At 43.4% G+C, this 13,041-nt stretch overlaps 1 protein-coding gene across 1 annotated transcript in view; it reads left to right on the forward strand.

Annotated features, from left to right (window-relative positions):
- The window catches only part of xdh (xanthine dehydrogenase), a 94,822-nt gene that overhangs the window by 39,610 nt on the left and 42,171 nt on the right, over window positions 1–13,041 (forward strand). Inside the window, exons 17-23 of the mRNA XM_041187331.1 lie at window positions 1,179–1,305; window positions 2,159–2,278; window positions 3,538–3,634; window positions 4,461–4,585; window positions 9,659–9,792; window positions 10,755–10,842; window positions 10,945–11,031. Coding sequence (XP_041043265.1) covers window positions 1,179–1,305; window positions 2,159–2,278; window positions 3,538–3,634; window positions 4,461–4,585; window positions 9,659–9,792; window positions 10,755–10,842; window positions 10,945–11,031 — 778 coding nt within the window. The remainder of the gene's footprint in view (window positions 1–1,178; window positions 1,306–2,158; window positions 2,279–3,537; window positions 3,635–4,460; window positions 4,586–9,658; window positions 9,793–10,754; window positions 10,843–10,944; window positions 11,032–13,041) is intronic.

Below are 13,041 nucleotides of genomic sequence, written 5' to 3' on the forward strand. Positions count from 1 at the left end.
ATTTCATACAAAATGCAGATTCCAGTAGACCTTACATTTCCATTCTGTAAATTAAGGAGACCTGCACTTTGCAATGTTTTGTAATTATTTGTATGCTAAAACATTCATATTCTGCTATTTTATTATTTTATTTTTCATTTTTATTTTAATGATTGTCTATATATATATGTTATGAATTACGATTACTTGCTTTATTTGTGTCATTGTTACAATTTGGCACCTGCTGCCATGATAATTTTTCAATAAATCAATTATCTACCTACCTACCCACCTACCCGCCTATCTACCCACATACCTATGCACCCACCCACTCATCTACATACCTACCCACCTACCCATTCGCCTACCTACCCACCTGCTCACCTACCTACCCATCTACCTGCCTACCTACCTGCACACCTATACACTCACCCACTCACCTACCTAGCTATCTACCCACCCACCCACCTATTTACCTGTCTGTCTATCTGTCTGTCTGTCTATCTATCTAGCCATCTATCTCACTCTGTTTTCTTGAAATGAAGCATAGAAATGAGCTAAAACAAAAACAAAAATACCTGGAAAAACTCAGCAGGTCTGGCAGCATCTGCGGAGAGGAACACAGTTAACGTTTCGAGTCCGAATGACCCTTCAACAGAACTAAGTAAAAATAGAAAAGAGGTGAAATATAAGCTGGTTTAAATGGGGGCGGGGGGGGGGGGTGGGTGGGACAAGTAGAGCTGGATAGAGGGCCAGTGATAGGTGGAGATAACCAAAAGATGTCACAGACAAAAGGACAAAGAGGTGTTGAAGATGGTGATATTATCTGAGGAATGTGTTAATTAAAAGTAGAAAGCAGGACAATCAAGGTATAGATAGCCCTAGTGGGGGTGGGGTGGGGTGAAGGAATCAAAAAAGGCTAAAAGGTAGAGATAAAACAATGGATGGAAATACATTTAAAATAATGGAAATAGGTGGGAAAAGAAAAATCTGTATAAATTATTGGACAAAAAGGGGGGATATCGGAAAGGGGGATGGAGGAAAGAGTTCATGATCTAAAATTGTTGAACTCAATATTCAGTCCGGAAGGCTGTAAAGTGCCTAGTCGAAAGATGAGGTGCTGTTCCTCCAGTTTGCATTGGGCTTCACTGGAACAATGTAGAAATGAGCTAACTCACTTCTTTCCTTCTTTCCTGCAGTTCAATCAACGCAAGTGAAGCCCTAAAAGTTGCTGGAGTTACATGCTTCCTCACTGCTAAGGATGTCCCTGGGACCAACAAGACTGGGCAAATTATAACAGATGAGACAGTGTTTGCTGAGGGAGAGGTTAGTCATCACCATTTACACATCACTGGGGTAAACCTTAAGCTTCATTCCTCCTGGTTGGTAAGTTGGGGGAGGGGTCCAAACATCTGATATAGGGCCTGTCTGATCTTTGACCCCTGAAATCAATTGAATGAAAGTCAGAAGGTTTTGTTTTTGTGCCTCATTCTGGGCACCACACTTTGGGAAGGACATGAAGGTACTAGAGAGGGTGTGGAAAAGATTCTCGAGAATGGTTCCAGGGATGAGGAACTTCAGTTATGTGGTTAGACTGGAGAAGCTTGGGGCTGCTCTCCTTCGAGAAGGTTGAGAGGAGATTTGGTAGGAGTGTTCAAAATTATGAGGGGCCTGGACAGTAAGAACACAAGGACATAAGAACTAGGAGCAAGAGTAGGCAATTCAGTAGATAGAGAACAACTTTTCCCATTGGTGGAAGGACCGAGAACTATAGGACACAGATTTAAGGTGATTGGCAAAAGAAGCAATGGCGACATGAGGAAAAACCTTTTTACATAGCAAGTGGTTAGGATCGGGAAGGCACTGCCTGAGAGTGTGGTGGTATGAGTATGATTTTCAAAAAACAATTGGATATTTATCCAAGGAGAAAAGATTTGCAGGCCTACAGGAAAATGGCTGGGTAGTGGGACTAGGTGAGTTGCTCTTGCAGGGAATCAGTACGGACACAATGGCCAGAATGGTCCCTACTGTTCGGTGTCTCTGCACTGCACGTGCCTGCGATTCCTCAGTACGCACCCCTGTGGGCAAGATTCCCCTTGAGCAGCACATACTCAGAAAATCATTCTTTGAGATTGCATTATTTTCTAACTACCCTTTGTTATTTTTGTACCTTGTGTAGGTCACTTGTGTTGGACATGTTATTGGGGCAATTGTTGCTGACTCAGCAGCTCATGCCCAAAAGGCTGCAAAAGCGGTAAAGGTCACATATGAAAAGCTTAAGCCCATCATCACTATTCAGGTAATTAACTGCACTTCATTATATCAATTACTTTATACTTGTACTCTCTTTTATATTATGATACTGTTAAGGGATGGGTATAATTTACTCTTCAAGTTAACAAGAATCATAACCCTGATTGCCAGATGGCACAGATTTGTTAGATATACAATGATTAAGTATGAACTTGAAGTCCACTTGTGCTTCAGCTGCAGAGTTCAAATGAGTTACGGCTCCATAGTTGTTCAGATATGCATCAGCTTCTAAAGTATCTCTTGTAACACAGACTTCCTACACCTTATTCATTGCAAGAGAAATTGCAAGTTTCATGAAGCATTGTTATTAAACACTCAATTGATTATATCCTGTTCTCGCAGCCATAGATAGTTAGCTCCCTAACTTGTCCACATTGCTTAGCTTTCCAGAGCTAAGGTATTTCTCAGGCAAGAGCCTATCTTCAAGGTTGCTCTTCCATTGAATGAACAAATGAAACGTTTTCTGTCTGCCCTAAGTCTATGACTTCTAACAATTTAAGAATTCTGACTTAAGAAACAAAGAACAATAGCCAGCATTGCTGCAGAGTAAGTATTGGTCCTTCCCTTATATATACAGACCTAGTGTTCCTAGCTGATCTTAATTGAAGTGAGGACTGCAGTAGGAGCTCAAAAGTTACATTTGTGACTGGTGCACCACTCGGTTAGTATTACTCCCGAACAGTACCCCAAGAAGATAAAAGCAAAATACTGCAGCTGCTGGAAATCTGAAATGAAAACAGAAAATGCTGGAAAAACTCAGCAGGCCTACACATTTGTGGAGAGAGAAACAGAGTTTTGAGTCCATATGAATCTTCTTTAGAGCTAAAGAGAAGTAGAAATGTGAATTTATACGGTTTAAGGATGGTGGACTAAGTAAAGCTGGATAGAAGGTCAGCGATATGTGGGGACTAAGGAGAGATAATGAAGATATGTTGGTAGGTTGAGATGAAGTGAGGTGGGCTAAGGTTTGAATGGACCAGCTGGGCCAAATGGCCTGTCTCTGTGCTATAATATGACTGACTGTCCTCATGAAACAATGACATGCATGATTTATTTGGAAAGGGACACTTGGGGCATATTTCTGTTGCCAGTGACATTGTACAAGTTTGCAACAATGTTTGACCCAAATCCCCTTGTAGTTTAAGAGCTACTGCACTCACAAGAGAGCATTGACTAAGTAGAAGGGTCGATGTGAAGACCCTTGTGTTGGTTGCCAACATTGACCGGATATTTCTTCAAAAACAGGACGCGATCACCCACGAATCATTCCACGATTCTCCAAGGAAACTTGAGAATGGAAACATCGATCTCGGATTTGCACAGGCTGATGACATCGTTGAGGGTCTGTACTTGGTTTTATTTTAAATAGCTGGTCTTTATTTTCTCACGGTGAGAGACAATTAAGTCTTCTGCAGGTTAATTGAGGGACTCAGATGGTTTATATGTAGAATAATGGATACCTGGGAGTGATTACAGACTGGAAACTAATTGAGGGGTTCAGATGGTTTATATATAGAATAATGGATACCTGGGAGTGATTACAGACTGGAATCGAATCGAGGGGTTCAGATGGTTTATATATAGAATAATGGATACCTGGGAGTGATTACAGACTGGAATCTAATCGAGGGGTTCAGATGGTTTATATGTAGAATAATGGATACCTGGGAGTGATTACAGACTGGAATCTAATCGAGGGGTTCAGATGGTTTATATGTAGAATAATGGATACCTGGGAGTGATTACAGACTGGAATCGAATCGAGGGGTTCAGGTGGTTTATATATAGAATAATGGATACCTGGGAGTGATTACAGACTGGAATCTAATCGAGGGGTTTCAGATGGTTTATATGTAGAATAATGGATACCTGGGAGTGATTACAGACTGGAAGCGAATTGAGGGGTTCAGATGGTTTATATGTAGAATAATGGATACCTGGGAGTGATTACAGACTGGAATCGAATCGAGGGGTTCAGATGGTTTATATGTAGAATAATGGATACCTGGGAGTGATTACAGACTGGAAACTAATTGAGGGGTTCAGATGGTTTATATATAGAATAATGGATACCCGGGACTGATTAGAGACTGGAATCTAATCAAAGGGTTCGGAAGGTTTCTCAAAATGCAAAGCATCATCTAATTTGTGTCTATGGTGTTCTGCAGGGGAAATGCACATTGGAGGCCAGGAGCACTTTTACCTGGAGACACAGTGCACTGTAGCTATACCCAGGGGTGAAGACGGTGAAATGGAACTCTTTGTATCAACACAGAACCCTTCGCAAATTCAGGCAGGTGTTTCTGACTGGTCGCTGCGTCGATGCCAATGTTATCAGCTGACATTGCACTTCAATGCTATCAGGAGCCTCCATAGGAAAATGTTTGTACTTGTATCACAAGTAGCAGTGATGGTGAACATATGAGTCAGTTGTCTATGATAACGACTCTGCGGGTCACTTCCTTTAAGTGATGATGACTCTGTTGAGCAGTTCCTGTCTGTGATGATGGACACGATGGGTCAGTTGTTTAACAGACAAGAATCCTCAGTACAACTTAAAATACAAAAGCAATCTATGTCCACACGCAGCATGACCTGGACAATATTCAGGTTTGGGCTAATAAGTGGCAAGTAATATTTATGCCACACATGTGCCAGCCAAAGAGTATCTCCAAACAGCTGAAGGCACTGGATACTGCAAAGGCTATGGGCCCGGACAACATTCCAGCAATACTACTGAAGACTTGTGCTCCAGACCTAGCCGCACCCCTAGCCAAGTTGTTCCAGTACAGCTACAAAACTGGCATCCACCCAGCAATGTGTAAAATTACCCAGGTATGTCCTGCCAACAAAAAGCAGGACAAATCCAACCCGGCCAATTATCGCCCCATCAGTCTACTCTTGATCATCAGCAAAGGGGTCATCAACGGTGCTACCAAGTGCAACTTGGATGAAACAGCTGAAGATGGTCAGGCCTAGGACACTACCCTGAGGAACTCCTGCAGTGATATCCAGAACATCAATTGCAACTTACTCAGTAATAACCAGTTTTGGTTCTGCCAGGGCCTCTCAACTCCTGACCTCATTGAAGCATTGGTCCAAACATGGACATCACTGCAGAAGTTCCTCAGGGTAGTGTCCTATGCTCAATCAACTTCAGCTGTTTCATCAATGGCCTTCCCTGCATCATAAGGTCAGAAGTGGGTATGTTTGTGGATGATTGCACAATGTTCAGCACCATTTGTTATTCTTCAGATACTGAAGCAGTCCATGTCCAAATGCAGCAAGACCTGGACAATATCCAGGCTTGGGATGATAAGTAACAAGTAGCATTTGCACCACACAAGTGACAACCAATGATCATCTCCAACAAGAGAGAATCTAAACATCTACCCTTAGTATTCAATGGATTACCATCACTGAATCCCCCACTATCAATATCCTGGGGGGTTACCATTGACCAGAAAATGAACTGGACTCGCCATTTTATTACTGTGACTATAAAAGCAGGTCAGAGGCTGGGAATTCTGTAGAGAGTGTAACTCACCTTCTGACTCCCCAAAGCCTGTCCACCATCTGCAATTCAGGAGAATGATGGAATACTCCCCACCTGCCTGGATGAGGCAACTTTAAGACACACAAGAAGCTCAACACCATCCAGGACGAAGCAGTCCACTTGATTGGCACCCCATCCACAAACATTCAGTCCTTCCGCCACCGACATACAGTAGCAGCAGTGTGCACCATCTACAAGATGCACTGCAGAAACTCACCAAGGCTCCTTTGACAGCACCTTCCAAACCCGCGACCTCTGCCACCTGGAAGGACAAGGGCAGCTGATGCATGGGAAAACTGTCACCTGTAAGTCACTCACCATCCTGACTTGGAAGTCTATTACTGTTTCTTCACTGTCGCTGGATCAAAATCTTGGGACTCCCTACCTAACAGTACTGTGGATGTTGCTACAACACATGGAACTACAGTGGTTCAAGAAAGCATCCAACCATCACTTTGTCAAAGCCAATTAGGGATGAGCAGTCAATGTTGGCCTAGCCAGTGACGCCCACATCCCATGAACGAATTTTTAAAAATCTTCAATAGGAGGGAATTTAAGCGTTTCCTCTTGACATGCAATGGAATTACCATTGTTGAAGCCCTCACCATCCACATCTTGGAGGTTAACATTGATCATAAACATAGCTGGACCAGCCATATATATAGCTACAAGAGGAAGTCAGATTCTGGAAATTCTGAGGTGAGTAACTCATATTCCAAAGCCTGTCCCCCTTCTACAATGCACAAGTTAGGAGTGTGATGGAATACTGTCCCTTGCCTGGATGGGTGCGGCTCCAACAACACTCAAGAAGCCCCACACCATACAAAGCATAGCAACCAACTTGTTCAGCAGCCTATCCACCACCTTGAGATGGTGAGGTGAGAGTGACTGCCCTTGACATCAAGGCAGCATTAGACTGAGTCTGACATCAACAAGCCCTGGCATCAACAAGAATCAGGGAGAAAAGTCACCAGTAGTTGGAGTCATACCTAGCACAAAGGAAGATGGTTGTGGTTGTTGGAGGTCAATCATCTCAGTTCTAGGACATCATTGCAGGAGTTCCTCAGGGTAGTGTCCTAGGCCCAGCTATCTTCAGCTGCTTCATCAATGATCTTCCTGCCATCATCAAGTCAGAAGTGGGGATGTTTGCTGATGATTGCATAATGCTCAGCACCATTCCTGACTCCTCAGATATGGAAGCAGCCCATGTCCAAATGCAGCAAGACCAGGACAATATCCAGGCTTGGGCTGAAAAGTGACAAGTAACATTCACACCACACAAGTGGCAGGCAATGACCATCTCCAACAAGAGAGAATCTAACTCTTGTCCCTTGACATTCAATGGCATTACCACCACTGAATCCCCCACTATCAACATCCTGATGGTTATCGTTGACCAGAAACTGAACTGGGCTAGCCATATAAATAATGTGGCTGCAAAAACAGGTCAGAGGCTAGGAATCTTGTAGTGAGTAACTCACTTCCTGACTCCTTAAAGCCTGTCCACCATCTACAAGGCACAAGTCAGGAGTGTGCTGGAATTCTCCCCACCTTCCTGGATGAGTGCAGCTCCCACAACACTAAAGAAGCTCGAGACCATCCAGAACAGCCCGCTTGACTGGCACCTGTTCCACAAACAATCAATCCTTCCATCACTGACACATTGTGGCAGCAGTGTGTATCAATAACAAGATACACTGCAGGGACTCACCAAGGCTCCTTAAATAGCACTTTCAAAACCCACGACCACTCCCACCTAGGACAAGGGCAGCAGACACATCTGCAAGTTCCCCTCCAAGCCACTCACCATCCTGACTTGGAAATATATCATTGTTCCTTCACTGTCACTGGGTCAGCATCGTGGAACTCCCTTCCTAACAGTACTGTGGGTATACCTACACCAGATAAACTGCAGCAATTCAAGAAGGATGCTCACCACCATCTTCTCAAGGGCAATTAAGGATGGGAAATAAACTCTTGTCTTGCCAGTGACCATCATTTCCCATGAAACAATAAAAAAAGGAAGCAGGAATAGAATAATTGGGTGCCCCACAGTATGTGAAAGGGTTGGAAATGGTGGAAACCTTGGCAGAGAAAATGATAAGAGGTTAGTGCAAAATTAAAGCACATAGGATTGGGGATAATATATTGGCATGGATTGAGAATTGGTTACAAGACATGAAATAGAGAGTAAGAATAAATGGGTCTTTTTCAGAGTGGCAGGCGGTGACTAGTGGGGTACCGCAGGATTAGTGTTTCCGGCCCAGCTATTCACAATATATATCCATGATTTGGATGAGGGAACCAAATGTTATTTTACAAGTTTACTGATGACATGAAACTTGGTGGGAATATGAGTGGTGAGGTGGGTGTTAAGAGGCTTCAAGGCAATTTAGACAGGTTGAGTGAGTGGGTAAATATATGGCAGATGCAGCTTAATGTGGATAAGTGTGAAGTTACCCACTTAAGTAGGAAAACAGAATGGCAGAGCATTATTTAAATGGTGATAGACTGGGAAATGTTGATGTGCAAAGGGACCTGGGTGTCCTTAACACCAATCACTGAAATCAAGAACGCAAGTGCAGTTAAGAAGGCAAATGGTATGTTGGCCTTCATTGCGAGAGGACTTGAGTACAGGAGCCAGGATGTCTTACTGCAGCTGTACAGGGCCTTGGTGAGACCACATCTGGAGTATTGTGTGCAGTTTTGGTCTCCTTACCCAAGAAAGGGTATACTTGCCATAGAGGGAGTGCAAAGGAAGTTCACCAGACTGATTTCTGGGATGGAAGGATTGTCGTATGTGGAGAGATTGGGTCGATTAGACCTGTATTCACTGGAGTTTAGAAGAATGAAAGGTAATCTCATTGAAACGTACAAAATTCTGATGGGGCTGGACAGACTGGATACAGCGATGATGGTCCCTCTGGCTGTGGGGGGTGTTTAGAACAAGGGGTTACAATGTCAGGATAGCGGGTAGGCCATTTAGGATTGAGATGAGGAAAAACTTCTTCACTCAGAGGATGGTAAACTTGTGGAATTCTCTCCCTCAGAAAGCTGTGGAGGCCAAGTCACTGAATATATTTAAGGAAAAAGATAGATTTCTAGACTCTAAAGGCATCCGAGGGTATGGCGTTGAGTTAGAGGATCAACCATGATCATATTGAATGGCAGAGCAGGCTCAGAGGCCTGAATGACCTACTTCTGCTCCTATTTTCTATATTTCTATATCTCCTACCTTTATTTTTCCATGTTGTGGCTCAGTGGTAGAATGTTTATCTGAGTTAGAAGATCATGGGGGTAAGTCTCTTCCTGGACACTTGAGCACAGAATCTAGACTGACACTCCAGTGCAGTACTGTGGGAGTGATGCATTGTCAGAGATACCGTTTTTTGGATATGACTTTAAATCAAGGCCTCATTTGCCACGAAGAAGAGCAGAGAAGTTCTTCCTGGTGGCCTGGCCAATATTCACAGCTCAACCAATAGATAAAAAACATGTGATTTGCTTATTATCACATTGCTGTTTCTGCAATGTGCAACTTGACTGTATTTATAGAAGAGTGACTCCACTTTGAAAGTACTTCAGCACTTTGTTAAGTCCTGAAGTCGTGATAGGTGCTGTGTAAATGCAAATTTTACATTATATTTATGCGATAACTAGAGAACTCCGTGAGTGTGAAAGCAATAGAATGGTGTGCTGATAGGCTGCTACAAAATAAGGGGTGGAGCAAGACTGGGGTGAAGCATTTATCCCGATGGTCTTTTCCTTGCTGTTAAATCCAATGGAATTTTCCATTGCTTCCTCCCACAGTCCCTCGTTGCTAAAGCACTGGGCGTCCCCGCCAACAGAATTGTTTGTCGAGTGAAGAGGTTAGGAGGGGGTTTCGGCGGGAAGGAAACCCGCAGCTCGCTGTTATCCACGGCAGTAGCAGTCGCAGCTCACAGGTACGTTCAGGGCGGTGAGGGGGGAGAAATGTTAGAAACTAATGAAAGTCCTGGACCTTGAGGAAATCAATGACCATGTCAACATACCAGCAATAACGCCTCTAAAAGTGCAACATTAGACCACGCTGGGATGGAACTGTTCCAGCCTGCATTAGATACATACCACATACACACATACATATCCTTAGATCATTACAATTCAAATGAATGTTCCTATTCTCTTGTCTGTACCTTTTGGATACATTTTAGGTGCATGGAGTTACATTGATATGGTCATAAGTCTCCCCCAGTTCTGGAACCTTCACTAGCTTCTAATGGAATAACAAACCTGGGGTAGTAAATTCGAATCCTACCATGTTCAGTTATAAAATTAAATTTGTTGGGGGGTAATTTTCACCATTTGTAAAAGTGTGAAGTGTGTGAGATTGATACAGCTATGAGTAAGTTCAGTGTGATTAGAGTAACCTCAATAAGTTTTGTGGGCTGACAGTAGGACAAAATTGAGCATGGAAGCCACCAGATTGCCATAACAACCCAACCAACTCACTAGTGCCATTCGGAAAGTGGACCTACTACCCCTTAACTGGTTTGGTGTGTAAGTGACTCCAATCCGGGTGCCCTGATTGATATTTATCCCCAAAACCAACATCACGCATCTACAACTGATGATCTGCTCCATATCTCCCTATTGTTTGTGGGACTGTTTCTATTCTGTACATTCTAGGCATTGCAGAAAAGGGACAGACAAAGAGGCAAAACAGCACTGAAACCAAGCACAACCAGTTAAGTTAATGATGACTACTCGGCTCCTCGCAAATCTATTTTCAAGACCCAGCCTAAGAGAGACAATAGGGCATGTGGAAGGAGCCTAATGCCTGTTTCAGTGTACATGTGAACTTGCCAATAACAAAAAAAGTTTCATCGTTTCTTTCCCACCGCCTCTCCCCTTCTCCATTTAACAGGACAAAACGTCCCGTTCGATGTGCTCTGAATCGCGACGAGGACATGTTAGTGAGTGGTGGTAGACATCCTTTTTTGGGCCGCTACAAGGTAAAGACTCAAGAACGGTGGAAGGCAAGTGAAGAGAAATGTCAAGAGAACTGTTTGCCCGCTTATCATGGATTCTTTTCTCTTCCTTTGTTTTGCTTCAAGGTTGGTTTCCAGAAGAATGGGAAAATTGTAGCTGTGGATCTCAAGCTTTACTGTAATGCAGGAGACAGCCTGGACCTTTCATCCGCAGTACGTGACACTTATGCACTTCTTTACAAAGCAGAAAGGGGGTTTCTTTTGTATTGACTTGAGGGGGTATTCTACTTAGGACAAGTATTGTGGATTTCCCCCCCCCCCACCCCCCGGCTGTCTCTCCAGCTTGAAGAATATAGGGTTCGAAGAATATAGTCTCAAGGTAAGGGACAGCCATTTCAAACTGAGATTTGGAGACATTTATTCAATCAGAGGGTTGTGAATCTTTGGAACTCTGTACCCCAGGGCTTCGCAAACTTTGGGTCACAACCCCCAAAGGGGCCTTGAGATGAGATTTTGAGGTTGCAAGTTCTGAGGCTACAATGCCTGCCATGGAGTTTGGACTGGTTTCTGACAACTGGAAGGCCCCTTTTGATCCTTGCAGTTTTTTTAGTTATTGGTGGGTGTGGCCTAATGGACTGCTCTCTAAGGCGCAATTGCTGCTGCAAAAAAAGCCTAAGAATATGTTGATGTTCATTTTTTACTGTAGAAACCCTGCCTTTTCATTAACTGCCCCCACGCTCAGCTCCTGTTGCCCCACCACACCTGCTCGACAACTAAAGACTCCTTCTATTCAGCATTTGAAGCCTCCCCCCTCCACCCCACACTTCTCACTCAACAATTCTCATCCATCCCCTAAATTTTCACATGGGTGTCATACGAAGCCTGGGACAATAAAATGGGAATCACATCGGGAAAAAGTTTAGGAAGCATTGTTCTACCCCACAGCACCACAGATGTTCAATCATTGGACATATTCAAGACTGAGATCAATAAATAGTTTTGGATATTGAGGGAATCAAGCAGATAGGGCGGGAGTAGAGCTAATGTAGAAGATCAGCCATGATCTTATTGAATGGCAGAGCAAGCTCAAGGGGCCATATGGCTTACTTCTGTTCCTATTCTTAGGCTCTCCTGCTTGTTGTTTGATATTTCTTCAACCAGTGGTTGTCCAATCTCTCAATCTTTCAACAATAAGAATATGTATTTAAACAGATCTTATTGTATAGAAAAGATCTCAAGCCAATTCATAGAGTGTGAGGAAGAAGAGGGAATACATTAGTATAATGGGTCAAAGGAACAAAGAAGAAAGGTTGAGGCAAATTTAAAGAGTTGCAAGAAGTAAGGGGAAGCTTGGTCAAAGTTTGGGACTTTGATGTTTTGAAAGGTGAAGAGAGAAGTGGAGGGTGTGGAGGGTTTAGGGAAGGGTTTCTATCAGATGTGACACATAATGAGTGAAGAAAGGGCATGAAAGGCCAGAGCAAGAACATCAAAGGGTGTTTGAAAGACATATTAGGGTTCAGCCAGAGTGGAAATAAGATGGAGCAGAGTCATAGAGGGATTTGAAATGGTGGATAAGGGTTTTAAATTAAAAGTCCTGGGGGCAAGAAAGCCAATATTGGTCAGTGAGGTTGGGGGGTGATGGGTAAGTAGGAGTTAGTGAGTGACAGGACATGGGCAGCTGAGTTTAGAATAAGTTGGAGTGTATGGATGCTCAAGGATGGTAGACTAAAGATTAAACTGAAGGAGAATTTCCAGGGACACATTTCACTACAGTTATGCCAGTGTGCAAAGATTATTACTGAAAAGAAGTATTTACACAAGGATTTCCTGGGTCAGCTCATCTGGTTAACCTTTGGATTGGACATTGGTGTGAAACAGGTCTAGTAGTCTGGACTAGGTTCACATCCAATGGGATAGTCACACCCAATGGGGGATGGTTGCCTATCCCCCTCACTATAAGGGATATGGGAGCCTATAAAAGCCTGCTGCCGAATCAGAAGACTGACTCCCCTGCTGGCTGGCATTAAGATTGTTCCAACCATGGACGGAGCATTCATGTTGCAGCCTGTCAGACTATCTATCAACCTGTGAATTCTTCCAGCACCTCTTGCCATTCTTCAAGGGGAAGGTACGAAAATAACAACTGCGTGCCTTATGGATCGCTTAATCATACCTTCCAATAGCAATGACGGCTTCCATTTATTTAGCACCTTTGATACAGTA

This window comes from Carcharodon carcharias, chromosome 5, assembly GCF_017639515.1.
Source record: "Carcharodon carcharias isolate sCarCar2 chromosome 5, sCarCar2.pri, whole genome shotgun sequence".
NCBI classification, from domain to species: Eukaryota; Metazoa; Chordata; class Chondrichthyes; order Lamniformes; family Lamnidae; genus Carcharodon; species Carcharodon carcharias.